This window comes from Alligator mississippiensis, chromosome 5, assembly GCF_030867095.1.
Source record: "Alligator mississippiensis isolate rAllMis1 chromosome 5, rAllMis1, whole genome shotgun sequence".
Lineage (NCBI taxonomy): Eukaryota > Metazoa > Chordata > Crocodylia > Alligatoridae > Alligator > Alligator mississippiensis.
This window is the reverse complement of record NC_081828.1, coordinates 170,506,918-170,531,103: the sequence shown is the minus strand read 5'-3', so window position 1 is coordinate 170,531,103 and position 24,186 is coordinate 170,506,918. Positions and strand designations below refer to the sequence as shown.

Sequence of the window (24,186 nt, the reverse complement as noted above, 5' to 3'; positions counted from 1 at the left end):
AAGAAGAATAAGAGACCTTACCTTGAAGTATGGGTAAGTGCATGAGGTCTGGGGTCTCCAAGGCTGGAGGACACGTAGCAGTGTCCAATTTGCTCATGCCAATACTGGGGCTGTGCAAAGGGTTTGACCCTGCACACTGGCTCTGGAACCGCATGCCAGATCCAAACTGGTACACAGTCCTGGAGCCAGAATACAATCCAACCTGGTACATGACTACAAAGCTGACACTCAGGGTCCAACCATGGGATAACTCTGTGCACTAGCTCAATCCAGCATGTGGTTGGGGAAGGTGGTTCCCCACAGCTCCAGAAATTTGGTAGGGGGCTGGGGGGGAGCTGTGGCAATCAGTGCTGCTCTGGAACCCATGGGGTAGCCTTACTCTGCATATAATGCACACCCCCGATTTTCCTCAGCTGGTTTGGAGGGAAAAAGGTAAGGGTTATATGTGAGAAAATATGGTGTGTCAATGATTGGGTGCCAAAATATAGCATCATTGATACAAGAATATATCATCACATGACTTTTAATGGTATTACTTTAGAGATTTAAAATTATTTAAAAAAAAAAATACTTACTACCTATGGCCATCCATGTTTCCTTATCTTCTTCAGACACTTAAAATGAAATAAAAACATAATCAGTTAAACTATTATTATAAAATTCTGAAATACATTGTCTTTAAGCAACTATTATCATAAACAAAATGATTACATTACAGCATTTCATTTTTTGTTCTACATTCTCCCTGAAGACTTTTCAAACTATGAATTAATGTTGTCCACATACACACGTAATTCTGATTGAAGGCAGTGGAGATAAAGGTGCATATTACTGGCGGGGCTTGTTAAAGTCACTAAATATTATGGTTGCCCAACACTTCCCATTACAAGACCACGTTTTCAGTTATAACTTTGACAGACTGACCATTCAGACTGAAATTTCCCAAGCAGATGCCTGTCTCAGGTGGATTTTTCCTGGGAAATTCTACCCTACAAAGGAGGCTAGGGTATTTTCTCCATGGTAACACATGCGTGCAACCTATTATTTGAAAACTTCCTCAAACCCCAGGTTTTGTAATAGGGATCTGAACTTTGACAGGCATGTCCCTTTGTTTCAGGGATGTACAGTAAATTTCCCTTCTGAAAATCTGCCAGAATTTGGCAGCAGGAAATAGGGGATATGATGTTTACCAGGGTACCCATTGGGGTAACTAGAAGCAAAGGGAGGTGGTGCTGTCCCCTTCCTTGGAGGTATTTAACAGGAGATGGGAGAAACACCTGACTGGGGTCATCTGACCCCAGCACTCTTTCCTGCCCAGGGCAGGGCATCGGATTCGATGATCTAATAGGTCCCCTCCGACCCTAAACTCTATGAAATCTATGAAAATGTGCCAGAATTTGGCCAGGTTAAAAACTTTTGGAGGAAAGATGACATTTACAATTCACACACGCTTCACAGTTTTTAGCAATTGAAATCTCTGAACATTCCACCCTCACTGGTCATGCCCACTTCTCATTCAACTCTTAGTGCTGACCATATACTATCCCCACAGAGCACTGAATATGCTCCTTTCAGCTCAGGTTACAATGACAAGCCAGATTTTCCCTATAATGGATGTTCCTGGTTGAGCTGGACTAAGGCCAGGTACTGGAACTGAAAGCAGTCAGCTTCTCTCCTTTGCTCTCAGCAAGCCTTCTCTCTGGAAGGCTGGAACACAGAAGGAAGCTATCTGACTCAAATGCAGAGGGGGCAAAAGCCAGAACGATGAAGGTGGGAAGAAAGCATGGATTGGATAAATCTGTTAAGAATAGGACTGGAAAAAGGATAATATCTGTGGCTGGGTAAAGAGACTGGAACTGGATTGGTGGTACTGAATGAGCAAGGCGCCAGAATGGCAGCTCCCCAGGGGGTCCCCACACTACACTGCTGCAGCTGCCATTTTTACTACTGCTGAATCCATCATTGTCTGTTGCCAATGGTGACAGAAATCAGTGGCACTTGCAACAAGAGTAAGCAGCAGCTGCAGTACAGGGAGTGCAAGAGTACCCACCAGGTTTGTGAAGTGCTAGCCCAGGGACTAGGGGCAAAAATTACACATAAACTGGTATAAGCGAACGGAAACCAGTTCAAATCTGTAACGCAACAGAAATTCAGCGCACATAAACCTCTTTGAAAATGGCTGAAACTGGTTTAAGATAAACCTTGATGGATGTTGTATCAGACTTAACTGATTTAGGTGAAATAGGCTTATTGAACTTTTATCCCAGATTCCCTCCAGATTCAAGTGAACTCACAGTCCCCCAGTATCCCAGGATGCTTTGAACCGCTCCTGCAAACCCCACTTTGCAGGGTGGATAGGCGACCCTTGGCCCAAGTTGTCAGCTTCAGTGGAGCAGAGAGGTGTACTTTAGCACCCCCTGATTTCTGGCCTGGGTCACTGCAGGCATGTAGCTACTTTTCCAGAATCAAAATAAATGTCTGTTCAATTGTTTACTGGTTTAATCTATGCAACTTAGACTAACCTGAGAAGATTGAATCGATTCAGACTTGGGCTTTTTGACTGTCTGTACTTAGCTTGGGTGACATTCAGTGGCATGTGATGGTAGAGGGACAATGGAAGCAACCAAGGTGCAAGCAGCAGCCCACCCTATGTCCAAGCTACGTTACTTTGGTCCACCCTTTGTAAAAGGTTGCCTGCCCCTGGTTTATAATATTGTCTGCCACACTCATATTCAGTTGATTATCTTGGGAAGCAGTGATTCTGAAAGACATTTGGGGTTAGTGATAAACAGAGTCCCAGATAGTGTACACATGACCTATTTTCTTTATTTCTGTTCCAGGAGGCATGATTTCATATCTGCACATTAAAGGGTGTTTTCATGGTGCCAAGCAAGCATGAAACCATGCAGGCAATATCCTTATGCCTCAGTAACCTGTCCTCTTTGTTTTTTGCTACATCCAGAACCTGCCACCTGCAAATTTTCAGTAATGATTACATTTTTTTTCAGGTTACTGATTAAAAATGAAAGCTCAAATAATATGGGGCCAAAAACCTACCTATGTAGGACCCCACTGGAAATACTTAATTATAATTCCCATTTCACAATTATATTTTGAGACCCATTTTACCCATTTTAATCATGTTAATTTTGGATCATTCTATTTTTCTAATCAAATATCATGTGGTACCAAGTCAAATGAGCTGCAGAAGTCTATGGAATCAATACTATTATTTTTATCAATCAAACCTGACATTTCTTTATGAGATTACAAGCTAGTGAGACAAGATTTGCTTTTCCATAAACCAATGTTGACAGGCATCAAGGCTATCCTCCTTCAATTTCTGATTAATTAAATCCTCTATCAGCTGTCCCAGGAATCAATGTTAGGCCAACAGGCCTATAGTTTCTCAGGCTATCTCATTAGCTTTCCTCTAGTCTCTGGAACTTCTCAGGGAGTTACAAGATTTACTGAGGAGAGAGGGAAGGAACAAAAAAGTCAATGAAAACTACGCAGATAGCTCCTTGGCCACCACCTTTAAAACTCTCAATATATATTCCATACAAAAAACCTAGGCTACTAAAACCTCTAAGGTTAAACAGTCAAACATCAAAGAAAATGAAAGATATGGTTGTATGGGGCAACCTTAAGTCCTGTCTCTTGTACATATGCATTTTCAAATAGATTTAACTATTTCTTTTTTAAAAAAAACAACAACAAATTCCCAAAAAGACAAAAGCTAAAAATAAACAACAACCCAGCCTCATGAGCAAAGTATATAATAGCTACCCCACTGAAGTTGGCATCTAGGGAAAAACTCTCATATAAAGGACTAATAAATACAGGAAATAGTCACAGGAATCAGGGGGATAATACGAGGTTATTAGTTCAGCTTGCTTTCGGAAGCTATATGAACTAAGAGCGTGGAACTACCGGAGCCTTCCAAGAGCCAGGAGCTGAGGCTGAAAAAGACTTTGTTAAGCAGCTGGGCTGAACAAGATGTTCCTGTGGGTCACTAATGAGAACCAGAGATCAAGAGAGATATTTCTCGGAGTAGGAGCTGTAAGTCTTATCTGTCTTTTTAGGGTTTTTTTTTTTGCAAAAGATCCCTGTCATCATTCAGTTTGCTCCTGCTGCTATTCAGAGAAACTGGTAAACGTTTTTTAAACAAAAACTATTCTTGGAAGGTACCCTGCCACAGTGTCTCTGATTTTTATCTAAATAAGAACCATCCTGAATAGCCCTGAATTTCTACTAGCGCTTGACCAAAATCACAGAATCATAACATTTCTTCCTAAGTTGGCCCTCAACCCTGACAAAGTCCCATTGAAATCAATGGGGTTCTACATGTGGGCAAAAGTCAACCCACAAAGAACCTGCTGATTCAGAGCCTTAGATACTTTTCTGTCACACTGCATACACATACTGATTATAGAGAGAAAGCACTTATTTGAAAAATTGGACGTAGCTAATTTTATTATTACATCTACATTGCAGCATTGTATAGAGACTCCTTCCAGAATTCAAGATAGGTCAGGTATATCATATTAGCTTGGGCAGAACTCTATACCAAGTTCATGAATCTGTACTGTACTATGCATTGCAGAATTCAGGTACCACTTACTCCTGTGGATCCCCAAGTAAAGAACTCAGAGAGCAGCCATTAGGTGCCCCAGAATAAAGTTTTAGCCTGCAAGATCAAAATAATTTACTCTTCTCTCTCAGACAAGTATTTATATTAAAGTCTGAGCAGACTTGGCAAAAATTCTGCAAAGGCCCACCTGTAATCAAAGTATATTAAGAATAATCACCCTGTCTTTACACAATTTCCTAGTGCAGGGTAGTGAAACCAGTGCCATCCACTTGTAGAGGTCATGTATCTCTTTAGCAGCTGTGTCCTCAGCATTCTTTCCTACAATTCCCTGAAAACATGGCTCCAGTAAAGTTGTTCTCAATTATTTTAGACTCAAGACTTCCCTCTATGCTTTTCTAAATGTAGCAACACCCTATTTAAAAAAAACAACTAACTTGTTCATTATAGTGTATAAGATTATATGACTGGAAACATTTTTTAACAAAATGGAAAACCCCCACATGAATAAGCACAGTATTATAATTACAGGAGTCAGGTATGTGCTTGAATGTAAAAAATGTTAATATTTCCTCTGTCAGCCTGTAAACTGAGGACAGAACCTTGCCCCTTGATAACCATTTTGCTTCCATGTGCAAAATAAGACTGGTATGTTTCAGCTTCCATTGTCTCTCACGTTCCTGAAAAGAGACAAGACTTCCATAACCTACTTTTAATATAACTGACCATTTTTACAACTTGGTCATACGCAGTTTTTAATTTCTGGGATATAGTTTTTGCAATAAGAGCTTCCCAATGAAAGGAAACAGTGGCATGTAATGACATTTGGATTCTGTTACTTCACAATTGAAACAAATCCTCAAACTGACCCAACCACAGAACGACTGCCGTCTATGCAAAAGCTACATGATTTCCAAGACAAACCCAGAAATTCAAATAGGAATCTATTATGTCAAAAACATCCTGTCCTCTTGTGGTCTTGCTGAAAAGTGAAGATGGTAGCCATTTTAAGTATCTCACTTGTGTTTTTTTCAATATCCTCTGACAAGTCATGTGCACATCTCCTGAGAGCATTACTGAACAGTGGAATGTTGTCAATTTCCTTTTCAGTTTCACTTCCAAACACAGGCTAAGTACAGATGTTCAAAAAGATCCTGGCAAAAGCGCTCTATCGTACGTTACTTAAAGCTCCATAAGTTAGAGTGCAAGCAAACCAAACAGACAAGGTTCTTTGGGTGAATCTGATATCTTTTATTAGACCAACTTAAGTAGTTGAAAAATGTGTCTGCTCTTCCTGGATGGAATGAAAAGTAAAGAAGCCAGAGGGTGGGCTGGTATGCATACAAGATAGGCAGTCAGTGACGATGTAGATTGAGGAGTCAACGGGTGAGAGACAGGCTGGGTGTGGGGGAAGAGAAGGGAGATGAATAATGGAGAGGTACCTGGGGAGTCAGATGTCACGTAGGTTATAATGTGTCATAAATCCAATGTCTGTATTTAGTCCATGATCTTTAGTATCCAGGAGGTTGATGGAATGGAGTTCATAGGCTCAACTCTGGGAAGTGTTTTGTAAGTTTCCTTTGAGGATCAGGACTGAGAGATTGGAGACAGAGTGGTTTTCTTGTGAGAAATGTGTCCCCACAGGTACTTGGGTATTCCTGTCTTTGATAGATTTCCAGCGTACATTCATTCTGGTGCACAGTTGTTGCCTTGTCTGCCTATGTCCTTAGACCAACACGGCTACAACCTACACCCCAGCAAAGCAATCAGACATTCACTGTTTGGTGGGGGAGGAGGGCTCAGAGCCTGCCTGCACTGGTTGCTGGGGGCACTCTCGCATGCCTCCCAGGAGGCTGCCCAAATGGCCCCTCTCCCCACACCAGCTGGTGACTGTCAACACCAACTGGGAGGGGAGAAACCCTAGACTCCTTCTCCATGGCCCCCCAGCCAGGCAGGGGCTTGCCAGGCACTGGCTACAGGGACAGAAACCCCCCCTTTCTCCACTCCACTCCTTTCCAACAAGGCTGTGGAGGGAGAGACCCCAGAGCCCTCTCCTCACAGCGTCCTAGGGTGGCCATCATAGAGGACAGTCCGGTTGTCCTCTGTCCTCTATTGATACGAAACCCGATGTCTTTATGTCCTCTGTTTTTCTCCTCAAGAAAAAAAACAGAGGACATAAAGACATCAGGTTTCGTATCAATAGAGAACAGAAGACAGAGTAGCAGAAAACCGGAATGTCCTCTGTGATGGCCACCCTGAGCTCCCCTGCTAAAACTGTGCTGCAGCAGGGGGCTGCCAGGGGTGGGGAAGGGAATGAGAACCTGGAGCCCTTCCCCCACAGCCCCCTTTGCCAAGCAGGGGCACACTGCTGCCTGGCCTGGGCTGCAGCAGGGAGAGGGACCCCAGACTCCTCTCCCCACAGCCCCTGGGCTGGACCACAGTGTGACCTGGCAAGGGCAGGAGCAGAGAAATCCCAGAGCCCCACTACAGCCTTCCTTCCACCAAGCAGCTGTGCGCTTCTGCCTGGCCTGGCCTGGGCTGCTATGGGGAAGAGACTCTGGAGCCTTTCCAGTGCAGCACCCCTCTCCCAACTAAGCTGTGACACGCTGCAGGTCCAGGGTGGCTACAGGGAAAAAAACAACCCTTCCCTCACTCCACCCCCTCCTGGGAAGGCTGCATGCAAGGCTGGAAACAGAGGCCATCACTGACTAAGGTCAGTGAGAGCTAACGGAAGGGGGCCAGCCCAGACTCAGGCAGAGGAAATGAGCAGTCCTACACAGCCCTGCCCTGTGCAATGCCACCTGGGATGGCAGCAATTGCACTCTAAGTTAACCCTCAATGGGATCTGGCACAGATGTTCAATGAAGTGCTCTAACAGAAAGCACTTTAGGTTACTACACATCTATCGAGGATTAATTTAGAGCATGATCCAGCATTTTTAAAGTTCTCTAAGAGCCATGAATGTCTGTTTCATTACAGCCTTAAAGAGCTTTCTGCCTGCTTAATGTGTAATATGTGTAACTTCTGTCCCTAGCCATAATTCTTATTTTTTTCTTTGCACACTTGAAGTATCATGTCACCGACTGTGTGAACCTTCATTTGTTTAACAATTAATTCCACAACTTTGTAACTAGCTTCCTGTTCTCTGTCAAATAGGTATATCTCTCTTGCAAAGTCTGAGGTCTGGTTTTCCTGAGAATTTAAGTCTTTAAAAATATTCTAAGTTCTTAAAATTAATAGAGCAATATTTCTGTTGCAAAGAACACAGAAAACCCACAACAAGTTAGAATGGTTTTGACACTAAGGATTCCTTTTTTGAAAAAAAAACAGGGTTTATCTTGTGAATCACATGTAGATGTCTACACACTTAATAGTAGTACTAATATGAAACTATTGCCTCATGGCATCCTAAAAAAGATCGTAAAGCACTCCAGTTGAAAACCACTGCTCCATAAGAATCAAGTTGCCTAGCCATCCATTGGTTAGAATGGACACTATGCGTTACATCTGATCAGTTCACAGACTTGCAAAGCCATCAGATAACCAGAACGTTCTATATTGTTGTTTTTCCTCAAGCAGTTCTTTTCCTCAATACAGATGCCTATTAGGTCTGTATGAGTGATATCATCTACTATTTCAAGAGAAAAGCAGAATCATAAATTCATCTTGCCATGTACATAAAGAATGAACAATTTTTTCAAAGCATAAAAAGATTCCAATCCTGCAATCTAATCCTGGTGGAAAAAAAAATACAAGCCTGAGACACAAGCCACTCAAGCCTGGCTGGGCTCTGCAAAGCTGGATTGTGAATTGAATGTGCAAGTCTTCTCCTTTAGTTTAGGAATTTGGGAACTTAAACAGTACTTACAAACTTTTTATAAGAACTAGTAAAATTAAGGTAAAAGAAAGACCTTTGCTGTTATGCAAATTATGTTTCTGCTTCCACAACACAGGGGGTTCTCATTTGAGAAAGGACAAAAAACGCATTTAATTTACTTTAGATATTTGACATATTAGGACAGGGGTGTCTAACCTTTTTGAATGTGGGGCCAGATCATGAACTTTTTATCACCCAGTGGGCCGGCGAGCCATATTCATATTTTATCACCCCGCAGGCCATATGTTGGACAAGCCTGAAATAAGGCAAAGCTGGCATAAACCCCTACCTATGCTCAGCTAGTGACAAACTACAGCAAATGATGTCCTGGACCAGCCACCCCAACAGCTGGGGCCCCGCTTCTGCCTACTATGACCACCATTTGAAGGCAGCCCCAGAAGATATTTGACAGCCATGTTAAAATATGTGACCAAACTGATGAAACTGGTGCTCTCACGCAGGCCAAGGGGCCGCCTATGCCACTGCTTCCCCAGGCCTTGCCCACACCAGCAACACCGCTGCCCAAAGTCTTGGCAGCACTCAGGCAGATGCGGCTGGGGCCCAGCCAACGCATGAAACGGGGGACAGCGGAACTGCGGGAGCAAAGCCGGTTCCCAGCCTGGCAGGGTCTCAGGCCTGGTCTGCACAAGGCAGCTTCTGGCAGGGGAAGGCCTCAGCAGAACATGGGCCGCTCCACTCCTCTGCGCTTCCCTGCAGCGAAGACAAACGACCCCTGGGAGGGCGCAGGCAGCCGCCGTAGCAGGAGGGCAGCGCCTAGCCCAGCCGCAGGGAGCAACAGTTCCCCACCCCTGCCCCCGGCCGCCCCCGAGCAGCGCAGCCCCATGAGCCGGTGCTGCCCAAGGCGGGCTGGAGCGAGCCGGCCGCTGCACCGCAGCCCCTCGCCCACCCACACGGCCCCACTCACCATGGTGCCCGGCCGCCCACACACGCACCTGGCAGCCTCAGCACTGTGAGCTCAGAGCATGGGGCCCGGTGGACACTGGCTCCTGCTGCCTTGCCCTGCAGAGGTCACACCAGGACCACACCTGCCAAGGCCCCCCCCGCCCCCCCTGGGGCTGCCCTGGCAACTGCCTGCGCCAGGCGCCGTGCCCTGTTCCCGCCTCGCCCCGCGACCGCCAAGCCTGGCAGGTCCCTGGAGGCGGGCAGGACGCCGAGGGCAAGGGGCCGAGCTGGAGACAAGTAAAACTGGGCGCTGTCCCCAGCTCATCCCATCAGGCGTGGTCGGGGCAGCCCCGCGCTGCACAGCCCTCGGGGCGGCAGTGGGACCCAGCTCACATGACATGGGAGGTCATGCGAGCCTGGCCCTGTAGGGGTCAGCAGCTCCCCTGCCCTCCCCCACCTGCTTGTCCCGAGCAAGGGACGTTGGGCCTCAGAAAACGGCTTGGCAGGCCACATGGCGGCCCGCAGGCTGTATGTTGGACAAGCCTGTATTAGGATCATTCGAAATTATTTATCTTATTTTCAAGAAAGATTCTCATCTCATATCCAGTAGGGGGAGAGTTAAGCGAAAGAACATTTTGTAGACAACAACTACAGAAACTTAAGCTAATTTTGCTATTTATTAAAGATAAAACGGAACAAATTTTGTTCTGAAGTTTGACAAATTTTGTTAAAAGCAAACAACTCTTTTATGCTTCATGCACAATTTAATTTCACTAAAGGTTCTATAAAAATTACTCCTAGCAACAGGAATAACCATTTTTGTAACAAATCAGCTGTAACTGATGTAGAAATCTGTGTTATAGTACTATACAAACCAGCAAATTTTATAGGTCTCTCAAGGATTTCTACAGTAGCCATCACCATATTATCTAAGGTCCTGGTTCTGCAATCACATCAATGCTTAGCTTTAAGTACACAAGTAGTCAAATTTAGTTAGAGACTACTCATCCATGTACGTTTATGAAATTGGCACCTAATGCTGAATTGGCTCATTTCCTTCCACTTCTGACCACCATCTGTCTGTGGCTTAATTAGAAATAGATGCATAACTTAGCCCCATATTCTCATTCTGGGATGAATGTACCTCATCGTTTAACCACAGCTTTCTAGGAAGTAAAATAGCAACTCCTTCCTTACACAGAAAACCTGTTGCTTCATTAAAAAGGTCTTCATTTCAGTTTTGTTCAGGACCTAGAATCTGGAAGCAAGTCTCAAACCCTATAAAATGGACATTTTCCCCCTTGGCTTCTTATGGAGAATGCATCTTTCTACTGAGTTGAGATTTCTCAAACATCTCAGAATATTTTGAGAAAGGGTGCTTTGTGCCTGAAGCTTGTCAAACTTCTCTCCCAACTATATTTAATCCATAAAAAGAAATCACACACAACCCCCCCACTGCCTCTCATATATTTCCTGAACCAGCATAGGTACAAACTAACTCCAACCCTACTCTATAATTAAAAAAATGTTCACATCTCTAACCAGTACTTGAGATAACTTCCTGATGAAACCTGCTTTGCTCTTTTACTAGAGGTGTTCTTGGGAGACATATTATTTTGTATATGATTTTCCACCATTTCTGCTTTTCCAAGTCTAAAAGCCATAAGTGACAAGACTGTATACACTTCACACGAATCACTCTGAATTGCACGCCCTCAAGTTTTAGTCTTTGAAATTCTATCACAGGGGCTGTCAACCAGGTACACATACCCCTGGGGGTACTTTGGAAAACCACAGAGGGTACGTGGCAGTGGTGCAGAGAAGCCGCTGGCACTTCTGGTTTCGCTTGTTGACTGGCTGTCAGGGGACCCCAGCCCCCATCAACAGGCTGCCAGGGGACTCCCCGCTTCTAGACTGGTCACTGGGGATACACCGACCAAAAAAGGTTGAAACCCCCTGTTCTACCACATTTATCTCCACCCCCTTTCCTCCTCTCTTTCTCTAGAGGACTGATTTAATCCATTTTACGGTGGAGCAATTTTAAGGAAGTTTTAATACTCTGGGCACGTGTACACAAAACAGTGACTGCACAGTAGCCTAATAATACTGGGAGCTATATTTAGTTCAGGAAAAGATGACAAAGAGGCCATGTCTACATGAGACGCTACTGTGCAGAGGTTACTGAAAATTCATTTAGTACTTGCTAATACAAGCACTAAATAAATGCGCAGTAACCACACCTACTGCACAGTAGCGCTGGTGAACATCTTTTAAGTGATGATACTGTGTAGTATTATTAGGCTACTGTGCAGTGGATTCACTTAAAAGACATTCGCGGGTGCTACTGCGCAGTAGCTCCGGTTACTGTGCATTTATTTAGTACTTGCTAATGCTACTAAATAAATGTGCAGTAACCTCTGTGCAGTAGTGTTTTGTATATACACATCCTCTTTGTCATCTTTTCCTGAACTAAATGAATTATGATGAGGACAAGTCACAACAAGAAGTGCAAATACCCAAAGACATATCACATAGGTGAGGTCATGTGATTCATAATCTGGAGCATGGGGAACAATGCTTATGATTTGAACAAATCAGGTTAAGTTTAACTTTGTACAACAAAATGTCAATCTATGAACTGGATCTTCAACCACTTTGTTTTGGGTATATAACTCTCTAACATAAATAGTACTAGTGACACTAAAGGCTAAATTCTGTTCCATCTATAAGGCATCCAAGTGGACTAAGTCACCTCAGTGTAATTTTATCTCACCCTGCTCAAGTGCTGAAAATCTATTAATGCATCCATTTCTGTAACACCTAAAATCAGGTCACCAAAAAGGCAACAAAACAAAGGAGGATTCATCTATGTTTTGCATTAACTATTTTCAGGGACTCGAGCAGAGTAGAAAAGAATCACACTGATCACGTTTACATGAGATGCTGGCTCCGCAGTCGTTACTTTGCATAAATAAGTACTAAAACTGTGTGTATAAACAAGTAATAAATGACTGCACAGAGTTACAGCGCAGTAGCGCTGAGGAATGAATGACTTTTTTGTGATGCTGACTGTGCAGTAGCCTGAGACTACTGCTTAGTAGTGTTGCATCATGCATTATCCCATGTGACGCTACTGCACAGTAGTCATAGGCTACTGTGCAATCAGCATCTCATGTAGACACGGCCACTGAAGCATAAGTCAATTTCTGTGCCTAGTAGGTGGAGTGCAATCTGGCCGAAAACATTTGATAATCAGTTCCTTTTTCATTCTGTTTTAAGTGGTTTTTAATATGGGGAAATTGATTGGAAAAAAATACAGGAGTCACTTTATTCTGGAATAATTATTATACAAAGTAGAGTTGTTATTCTGGAAAAGAGTGGCCATACAGGGAACTATTTCAGAATAATTTATTCTGCAATAGCTGTTCTGTTCAATCTTCCCAAGCAGGCAACAATCTTCAGTTTAGACTTGTCAGGACCCTATTTCCTCTCAAGATGTTCTGTCAATTAGGGTTTACCACTCTTCCTTTTACATTGCAGTAGGTTACCCATGGTGCATTTCCCTTTAACTATGAACATGTCTGCATGCTGCTGTTGCATCACACACACACAGTTTCATAAGCTGAAGGGACATCTGTCAACTGTCAGAACTGGAAAATCTTGGAACGCAGCATACTGGGCTGCAGGAAGAAGCTGAAGTAGGAATTTTGAACTGTGGAAAAACCACCTTCACTCACAATTTTTTAAAGCTATACTTGGTTCCTTTGTAACTGGAAGAACCATATCAATTGTTAATTCTTCTGTGAATATGTATTACTGCAACTAATACTGTACTGACAGTCTCTCTAGGGCTACAGTCCTTCCCCCCCCCCCCCCATCTAACTAGATTATACTATAAATCTGAAAGATTACTTATTACAAATTGCCCAATCACAGGAATACCTCAAAAGTTTTTTTTTTTAATTACAAATTAGAACATATTTTAAAGTTTAGTTTTAAAGTGTTCCCTTTCTTTCTGAAATTAATATTCCACGTTTCAAACCATGGAACACTTCACAGAACAAATCGAAAAACCCTAAAAATAGGGTTTTATCTTAGAGATACAAATAAGAGTATTAAGTGGTGTCACTGCACACAGTATTGTAACAAAAGTATTTGAACTATAAAGGCAGCTGGATTCAAATGGCAATGGAATCATGTCTAAACAAAGGTCTTTTTTTAGATAAGTACAAGTTGTGTGTGTAAGTTAACCATACAAACAAATTAATACAGAAAGAGAAAATTATTGTTGTGGATCTTAAACTATATTAACTTTGCAGTTGCTGCAAAAGAAACAGTGTCAACATAAAAACATCACGGTTCTATTTCCCTAGTATAGATTCTTTCATCCAAACAGTTAGGAACTCTTCATACATTTAAATTAAAACCTAAATTTATCTGTGGGAGTGAAAATATAAATACTATACACATATTAGGGACAATTAAAGAAACAGAAGTTGAACGAGTTGTTGAGTGAACTTGGACAAGTCAGTAGCAGAGCTGGGAGTGGAATTCAGTCCTTCATTTAACCACAGTGTAAGGATTTATTTGATTTCCCAAACATGACTATAAAAAAATCTTTAGCAACACTTATTAGCAATCTAAAATTAAATTAAAAATACACCAAATAGAAAAAAAAATAGAAAGATATTTCATTAAGGAATTTTCTTTGTGTCTCTGTTTAGCAACCAAAACAGCTTGGAGAGTATCTTGGCCAGATCTCAACTTTAGTCACAGTAAAATATTTTATTCCAAGGAGAATTTTACTTTTGTACAATGTTGTTCTGTTAGAAAGCAAACCAATACACAAAGTGACTTGGCAAGTCCTTTTTATTATCTGATATGTCACAGACAGCTATTGCCACAGTAAACTAGATGAGTGGCTCATTGGGCCACTTATTTTCAGTAGTGGTTAGCACTCTGTATATTTAAGTTAAAACCCTACCCACCCCGCACCACCATACACTACTGCAGCAATACGCAAAGGGAAAAATATTCCTCTCTGAACATTTTCAGCTGATCAGTGTATACCAATCCATGAGGTTTGATTAGCAATAGTTGTAGCTTGCACAGCAACAGCAAAATATGGCAATCCTGTTTTACTGCCCTTAGGAGTCAACACCTACGACAATATAGACTAAGCTTTATCAAGCATGTTACCCAATAACTTTTGTACCACATTTTTCACATCCTGTAAAACCAACCATATCTGCTGGAATCGTCTCTACTGAAGCAGACTACATGAATATTGTTAAAATTACCTATATTAAATAAAGATCTATAGTAACTGATTGCATAAGAGGTCAAAATTATCCTTCTTTTGCCCTATATGGCTAACAAAAACCACACAATGGCAACCGTAAGATAAGACTGCCAGACACAGCGTGTCTAACACTCTTGGCTAGCCAATCTGCTTTATTTGTCATTTTTCTTGAGGCATTTTTTGCCTTGCTTATAATACTTTTGCAATAGCCAGCACCATTTTATCTGTAAAGTGTTTTTAAGGTTGAACAGTGGCAAAACATCTTGAACAGCCAAGTACTTCCTTGCTATGGCGTTCTTCAGGAAACAAATGACTCGGATGCTATTTCCTGACTTTTTGTTGTAAATACTGACTGATAAACTATCAAGTTTTCCTCCCAATTTACACAACAGTCTTCAACACAAGTAAAAAGTAGCTGCTATTACTCAAAATTTCTTGGGAAGTGTTACTTGGCAAACAGACTGTGAAATGCATATACTATGGAAAGAAGGGCTAGATAAGTTTACTTTTTAAAGAGAACAGGAATAGGTTGGAAAAATACAGGCCCCTATCTTACAAATTCCACTCAGACAAAATTCTAATTGAGTTCAGTTGGAATGTTGCTTTGTACAATTTTGCTTTGCATTAGGAGTCTGTGGTATATCAGTGACTATCTTTTCCATAATACGATACAGTATTATAGAATAAGAAAAAAAATACTTCAGAATGGCTCTTCCTCTCCATAGAGCCATATATGACTTCCATTCCTGCCCCTGCATATCCCTATCCCTATGTTGGGAACCAAGGTAATATTTCAATTTCCATAAAAATTATCATCATTAAGGCCAAACAGTGAGAAAACTTTTAGAGTCCCAATGTAGACAAGTACATATAGTTAAAATGTTGCCAACATGGGGAAATTCTTACTGGTTATATCAACATATGACACATTTGTATTGGTATAATCAATCCTTATGCTGGTATAAAAAAGGGACAGACACATAACGTAGGGCCCTATGCCAGTTTAACTTACTCAAATCCAGTGTAGAATTCCTGGAGGAATAATCAAAGGTAAAACCATACCAAAGTATAAACTATGCTGGCACAGGTGGCTTGTGTGTTTACAGTTTATCCTGGGGTAGCTACTTGCTTTTGGCAAACAGGTTGTTACCCATTTCCTTGCCACCTCCTGGCAAGGTACAATAATAACAATTCACTGTCTGAAGCTAGCGTGTGACAACTGCTTGTCAGTGCACCCCGGATCCCAGTACAATTCACAATACTATGTAATTACGCTTACAAAAATGCATTGTGCGTCGAAATGTATAGTTCCACTCATACAGCTTCCTGTGTGGAACCTAATTCAGGTATTAGCACCTTACCTTTGTCTGGTTTACATCTCTCCCAAACTCAACAATAAGATAGAACTTTCAAATCATTCATACTAAAAAACATCAGCACAAGGTTTCTAATGGAACAACTATATTGGTGGAGCAACGCCTATAAATGGAGCAACGCCTATAAATTTATATATGAGCAAAGACTAAAACTGCAACCAAAAAGCCCCCTCAACTCCCCCTAGCCTGTATAGACAAGAGTTTCATAGTTTCATAGAGCATAGCTTAGACAAGGTAGTAAAACACTGACAGCTGTCAGGGTTTTGTCAGCTCTCAGGCTCTCCCCAAAAAGAAATGTTGGGGGAAAAATAATGCAGACAAGGCCTAAAATTATGAACTCCAAAAAAGGCAACCACCACTTATCCTACATTGTGACAATGTGATCCATCCATAGATTTCACCTGATACCATCAGGTGACAGCCTTCTGGGCAGAACTGTACACTGAACTATCAACAAGGCTTTCTCAGATCAAAATAAAAAAAAACAAACAATAAGCCAAAAAAAAAAAAAAGGCTTTGCAATTTTAATACACCCCTATCAAGACAACAACATACAGGAGAACATAACAGAGTGAAACCAGGACAACAACAGGTGGTGCAGAGGAGTAGTAAAGATACCAAATCAAGAAGGAAGAGCTTCAGCCTTTCCCTTTCCCAAACCAATCCCAAGCAACCACAGGGGATGCAAATATTTTGGAGACTAAGGCTCAGATTCCGATTTTTTCCACATATTTCTAAATCAGGGTTCAACACACCGAAGCTCAGCAAACCTGTGACAGGTGCGAGATCCAAATGACACCTTGAGACTACTGGTGTTAAATGAGGTACCTCCCAACAGGAAGCATCTCAACGCCTGCTATTGCAGCAGGGAGTGAAGCAGCCTGCTGCCTGCACGCTCACCTAGAAGGACCTGCTCAGGCCAGTTTCTCTCACAACACACAAGGTTAGGCCTTTATGTAAAGGCCGCCAAGGCATCAGATCCACGCTGCTCTGAGAAAAACCACGGCCAGGTGAGACGGCGGGTGTGCGACACTGGCTAAACTTCATTAGATGTCCAGCCATGAACGTGTACATTTTTAAAAATCCACTAGCCAGCATAAGCCAAACCAGGAAGCCCAGAGAAGAAACGACAGCTGCCACGACCGCCCGTGCTGGGACGCCGGCAAAGGAGGAAGCAGCCCCCTGAAGGGGTCCGGGCAGAAGGCGCAGCATCTCGGGCATCTCCGGGAGGCGGTGGGTTTTACTCGTTACAAACCCCTGGTCTCCCCCACTGCCACCCGGCTGGGGAAGTGGGGACTAGGAAGTGCCCTCAGGCAAAGCGAAGAGCGAGGGAGACAGGGGGGCAGGTGCCATTTTGCAACCTGCAAAGGCTGCCGAGGCCAAGGCCAAGGGGAACCCCCAGCTCCCCCCACCAGGGCATCAGCCCCGTCCCCGTCTCCATCCCCACCCCCACCCCGCGGCAGCGCAGCACGGCCGGGAGGGACCTGCAGGGCCGCGGGGCCTCGGCTGCTGCACTCACCTTGGCGGAGGATGCGGCGGAGCCGGGAGGGGGGCCCTGCCCTGCCCTGAGCTGCCGCGCCGCGGCGCCCCTACAGCCCGCCGGGGCCTGCCTCGCTGCCGCCGCCGCCGCCGCCCCAGGCACTCGGGCCCCGCCAGCGTCACAATCCGAGCCCCAGCGCCGCCGCCCCACACAACGGCCCGAGCGGGGCGGGGCCTCCGTCACCGACACCTCCCCCCCGCGCGGCCCGCCCCCATTGTCCCCGCTCCGCGCTTGCTTCCCTCGATTGTCCTGTGCCTGCTCGCCCTCCGCGAGCACCTGCCCCTCGCCTCCCTTCTGGGCCGCAAACTAGCCCCCACCACCCTGCTCCGCTGTCGGCTCCCCCCCCCGTGCCCTCGCCCCACCTGCTCCTTCGCTTTCCGCTCTGCCCACAGCCCGCGTGCTGTAGGTCGGCCACCCCGGATGGAGAGGGCAGGGTACAGCAGGGGTAGGAAGAGGTCATGGCATGGGTTCACCCCCCTGGAAATCAGTGAGGGTCGCTGGCCTACAGGAGCGTGGATCGGGGTCCAGGCTCGTCCTGCCAGGGCGGCAAGGAGGACCGCGCTGCCTGGCCCGGGCCGAAAGGAAGGCTGCCCCCGCCCTAGTAAACGAGGCCACGGCACGGGTCCCACTCCTTGTGTTAATAACTTTCCATAGCCTGAGGGCACCCTAGATCTGTCTAAAATATCAGCAAGGATCCTAGCTTTGTCTGAGTAAAAAAAAAATCCGAAATAAAAAAATCTCAAATTTCTGATTAACTCCCCCCACCCCCAAATTCATGTTTTTCCATGATTAAAATGAAATGCCCCTATATCTGTCTATCTATACCAGTGGTGACACATAGGGGGTGCACGCACACCCCTGACAGTGCCGGTGCACCCCCTGACCGGCTGCACTCACCACTTAGGCGATGGGCAGGGGGCAGGCGGGAGTGCTGGTGCCCCCCCTGCAAGTGCCAGCCGATCGCTGCAGCCGCTCCCAGAAGCGAGATCAGTCGCAGGGGGACCCCCTGGTCGGCAGGACTGGTCACAGCGCCAGTCGCCCATGATCTATACTGATTAAAACACCACTCTATATATATATATGCCATGATTAAAACCATATATATATATATGGTTGTAATCACTATATATATCGTGATTAAGATTCCACTACATATATTCCATGATTAAAATGAAAAGCCTCAGATAGATAGATAGATATAGATATCTATATAGGGGTGTTTCATTTTAATCACGGAAAAATGTGGTGGGGGAGGGGTTAAATCAGAACATTTTGGATTTTTTTTAATCAGAGCAAACCAGGATCCGCAAATATCAGCAACCTTTGGACTAGCACAAGGAGCATTTGAGAGGATGGTAGGGAGGGGTCAAGGTAGTGCTGCCTCAGTTTATCCTCACCAATAAATATGCAAGGGGCAAAATTTGTGTAGAATGGAAGAAACATTTGTTCTTTGTATTGTGGGGGCACCTAGGGGCTTCTGGATCCGCACGCTATTTGTCAAGATGCAGAACAAAAAGAAGCCCCCCTGTCCTAAAAAGTTATAGCCTAAGACAACTAGCAATAGGAGGATATAGGCAGAGAGAAATACAGGGAAATAGTGTCTGTATGCTGGGCAGCAATATTGTACAAGGAATATTGGTCTGTATGCCAGGCAGTGATATGCACACAGCCTAGTTTGGACAGAACCATAGAGTCATAGAAAAGTAAGGCTTGAAGGGACCTCTGGAGGTCACCTAGTCCAAACCCGTCAGAGGCAGGATCATCCCTATCCCAGCCACCTCATATAAATTATTCCCTAACCTATAGCTAAAACTGCACAATCAACCCTTTTGTACAACTACAAGGCATAGCCACAGGTAAAGCAGGGGGGACAACAATGGTAAGTGCTGTGCTGATGTGAAAGTTGTTAAAATATGCTCAAGAGACCAAAGGAAGAGGGTCATGCCCCCTGCAACAGAGGAAGGCAAAACCCAGCCTACAGCCTGTACCAATCTGACCATGGGATACAATTCCTTCCTGACCCCAAATGTGGGCTGACCCTGAGCAGAGGGGCAAGACCCTCTAGCCAGAAACCTCCAGCTTTTAGTCCCAACAGGAGCATTGGCACACTGCAATCAAAAAATCCCCAGTCTTGGCTGCAGCCAACACTCAATACTTTTGAGGAAGGTAAAATAATCCTTCCCCTCCCCCCCCCCCCCCCCCCCCCCCCCCCCATACAGAGCAACAGAAAAGGAGGGGGAGGAAGGGGAAGAAATCCTTCCTGGCCCCATGTGGCAATCAACAAAGCTTAGAAGCCTAGAAAATGCTAACTACTCTCCATTCTGTTTCTAACAGTTGCTCTTTACACAGCTTCTTGATCCCTACTGATGCTTATCCAACCTCTTCTTGAACACCTTTAGTGACTGAGATCCCACAATTTCCGAAGGCAGCCTATCGCAATGTTCTAGCAGTGAAGAAGTTTTTCCTGATATCCAATCTAACCTATTTTGCTACAACTTCAAGCCTGCATTCTTCTCTCTGCAGCAAGAGAAAAAAGGTGTTCTTCCTCTTCTTTATGACAGACCTTCAAATATTTTTTTGAAAACCACCGTCATGTCCCCTCTTAATTGCCTTTTCTCCAAGCTGAATGTGCCTGTTTCTTTCATGCTCTCCTCATATGGCTTGTTAAATTATCAAAGAGAAAGTGAAGGGCTGACTTATCACAATGTGTAAGTGCATACATGGGGAATAAAACTGAAAATGGGCTCCTCAGTCTAATGAACAAATATGCAATTTGATCAAATGGCTAGACAAAGTTGGACAAAAAGTAGACTAGAAATAAAATGCAGTGAGGTTAATTAACTATTGGAAAAACTGACCAAGGATTGTGGTGGATGTTTAAATCAAGACTGGATTCCCCCCCCACCCCCAATATATTGTAGTTCAACAAGAATTACTTAAAGGAAATCCTTAGACCCCATGATATGCAGACTGGTCACAACAGTCCTTTATGGCCTTATAATCTATGAGGGGCTTGAGCCAGAGAGCAGAAGTCAGCCAAAAGCTAAAACCAACCTAGTAGCAATGAGGTTAGACGATCCAGGAATCAAAAGCCAGCCCTAAGCAAGTTCAAAGTTCATATGAGCAACTACTACAACAAGAGAATGTTTTTTTCTGGGCACCAAGAGGTTGAGCTCCGGCAATTATGTCAAAGGACATTAACATAAGCACTGAAAACTAAGAACACTGTATTACTGGGTGGTGGAGAGAATGGGAAAGTACATGTGAGAACCATAAGGACTCTTGGTATGTCCCCATTACACAGGTGTTTGCTCTGCCTAGGTAGAAGTACTGCATCCAAGACAACTTCGAATTTAAGATGACCTTCCAATAATTCTGTAATTCTAATTTGCTATAACTTTCCATGTCTAGAATCTAATTATTGGAGGGGTCCCCTCCCTGCTCCTTGCCTCTCCTGACTGCCCCCCACTTGCCTCTTGCCCCCAGCCCGGGCCCGGGCCTGCCTCCCTGCTGCTTGTCCCTCCTACCACTTACCCCCTTGGTGCCTACCCCACTACCACTTGCCCCCTGTCCCATGATCCCCCATCCCTTACCCTCCCTGTGCCTGCCCCTCTGCTGCCTGATCCCTTTACTTGCCCTCCCAATGCCTGTCCCTGCACCACATTCCTCCCTGTCCCTTGTCCCCTGTGCCTGTGCCTGCCCCACTACTACCTGCCCCAGTGCCTGTCCCCAGTGCCAGCTACCTCTGCTGCCCCTTCCCCCCTCCAGCCCCCCCGCCCCTTGCTTTCCCCACTGCTTACCTTCTGGATAGCTCTAGCTCATGCTTCAGGGCAGTCAGCAGCGGCAACCCTGGCCCTGGCCCTGGCCCTGGCCCTGGCCCTGACCCAATTAAAGAGAAGTAGCAGCAGTAGCTCTAGTCCCAGCTAGGTCAGGGCCAGAGAGGCTGGAGCTGACTGGAGTTGAACTTAAGCAGCAGGGGGGCAGGCTATGCAGTCTCCCTTGCACTCTGCTCAAGCTGGTTTCCCCCCACGCTCCCCCAACATTCACTCTTTCCTCCACTGCATGAGCCATCCTGGCCCAGAGCCTGGGGCCAAAGCTGGAACTGAGCTGCTGCCTGGCCCAGGCCAGTACTCAAATCTAAGATGAGGCTTCCCCTACATAGATTGAGAAAAAGGAAACCTTGTCTTGGATTTTAGTAAATGTGGTATTACTGAATTGTACAGCAATTTCCATCCCTGGGGTTGCTTTCTGTTTTTCCAAGAACAGATGGTGCTGATCACTGGCAAGAAGGTTGTCTCCAGTGTGTGGGCAAAAACCTAGGATCTTCTTAACCAATCCCAGAGCCCCCTCACTCAACATATGCAAATGAGTAATAATACCATATTGTTATTGATAAGTTGGCCCCACATTTTCAGGTTCAGTACTAAGAAAAACAGTTTTTGCCCTGCTTTTAAGCGGATAATTATCAGTGAAGAACTGCTTTTGCCATTGCAAAATCCCACAGGAGAAATAAATAATCAAGGAAAGGACCCAAAGAACTAAGTGCACTAAAAGTGCTAAAATAGAAAATTCAGTGGAAAAAGTTCTCATTTGGTATTTTTATGGCATGACTAGAAACCCCGCAAGTACAAAAGTCAAGACTTTGGGAGGTCCATTTATAGGTCAACCCCATGTATAAGGGGTTGATAGTATAATCAAATATAATTTTTATGGTTCCTTTAAACCATAGTAAACCTTCATCATGACTGGTTTGGTTGGGTTGGATTGTGACTTTGAATGGTATTTGCCTATTCAAAACTTCCAGGTCACAACACAGGACAAGTCACTGTGGGTGAAGCATGCAAATCCTTTTAGGATCAGGGCCTGAGCATAACATTCTACTGTACTTGGTGCTTTCAATCCCGCGTGTGTGGGAAGTTGTTTGTTTGTTTGTTTGTTTTTGTTGTAATTTTCCTGATTTACAGCAGTGTGACAAGAAATGAGCCCTGCATAAATTCTGATTCTGCAAATTCTTACGCTTTGGACACTTAACATAAGTATAACTCACTGACATGAATGAGGCTGCTTATATACATACATTTACTGATGAATGCAAATATTTATAGAAACAGGATCTTAGGCTTGCTCGTTTCGAAATTACCTGTGACAAATTGTAGACAATCACATCTACTTTAATGCTCTCCAGCTTAATGTCCTTAATTATTTTCCCTTTAATGTTATTACATAGCATTTAAAAATTACATTTCAAACTTTCATTTCTTACTGCAGTGTGAATGTTTCGTATATGGTTTCACCAGACAGGGATGTTATAAATATAACTATGTGCCATCTGGTCATTCTAGCACCTCTCCTACCTCCCATGGAATATTTTTAGTGCTGCAGAGATACAAAAATGTAACCATAGGAAACGGTAACTGCCAACTCATCTGTCATATACAGTACATTTAATACCTTCTTCAATCAGCATTGTTTGCCAAAGCTCACTTGAATATGTGGAAAACACTGAAAAATGTTGCTGTAAGCACCCGGTTATCAATTTTTTCACATTTGGCCTCAGAAAGTGCTATTTACTTTTAGATTGACTTACAGGTCTATTTTTAAAAAAACTTCTGAATTCACCATGTGTTCACTTTCTTGCAGAACTTGGTATCTTACTGCACAATGAAGCTTCCTACTAGATGGCCTAATATATGAGGTTATTTTCAGGTTTGAGTAAGTATGCTGCGAGGTTATACAAAGTCCAATTTAAAGTCAGAGGCCTCCCTCTGTGTGTGGGTAAGGGAGAGAGACTTTCAAAACTCTCCTTTCTATAGCCCAGAAGATTTGAGGAGCTAACATTGGTAACAAACATTTTTGTTCCTTCCTCAAAATCTTTTTGTTGTCAGACCTAGCCTCAGTTTCATTTTGTTTCCTAGAGAACTGATTAGATCAGAGTTTACATATTGACACAATGAGGTCACCTTCAAGCAATTTTTACCATATCACATTGTTATAACACACAAGGGAGTATACTTTCTCTCAGTGGTGATGTGTAGGGGGTGCACAGAGGTGCACATGCACCCCCTGAGAGCACTGATGCACCCTGTCAGCTAGCGTTTCTGGATGGGGGGGCAGACAAGAGTACTGGTGCCTCCCCTTAGAGCACCAGCTGGAGAGTGGGGGCACCAAGAGAAGTGGTCACCCCTGTGGCTGGAAGTGCCGGCAGCACGCCGCTGCCACTTGCAAGTTGGCGGGATCAGCCACAGGAGGACCTCACCCCCCAATCTGTGGGATTGGCTGCGTGGGCACCCCCTGCCCCTGGTCTGTGGGATCAGCTGTGGGGGCCCCCCCACCACTTACTGACTGTCCACTGGGGGGGGAGGGGGGCAAGTGCCCCCCCTGACTTAGAAGGCACCGTCGCCCATGCTTTCACTCTCACTATTTCAGTATTATACAGTATATGGTTACCTGATATACTATTTAAAGAGAGGCTTATTTATCTTCCCTTTCTATGATGTTATATATATTTTTTAAAAATAAAATGGAAATTCAACTAGAAAGCAGGAATCTCCTCAGGACGGTAGCAGTGTTGTACAAGACCATTTATCTTTGAAGCCC

At 44.2% G+C, this 24,186-nt stretch overlaps 1 protein-coding gene across 8 annotated transcripts in view; it reads right to left on the bottom strand.

Annotated features, from left to right (window-relative positions):
• Positions 1-18,046, bottom strand: part of ICA1 (islet cell autoantigen 1) — a 128,730-nt gene extending 110,684 nt beyond the window's left edge. For 3 of the 8 annotated variants that reach the window (XM_014603226.3, XM_014603227.3, XM_019498040.2), the window contains exons 1-2: positions 17,569-17,733; positions 576-614 (exon numbers count right to left, since the gene is read on the bottom strand). In XM_014603226.3, the coding sequence (XP_014458712.1) occupies positions 576-592 (17 nt within the window). In that variant the 5' untranslated portion in view covers positions 593-614; positions 17,569-17,733. Of the gene's footprint in view, positions 1-575; positions 615-17,568; positions 17,734-17,951 lie in introns of those variants that run through there. The other 5 variants (XM_059728971.1, XM_059728973.1, XM_006258307.4 and 2 more) reach the window with 3 other exon arrangements.
• Between the last annotated feature and the right edge of the window lie 6,140 nt (positions 18,047-24,186).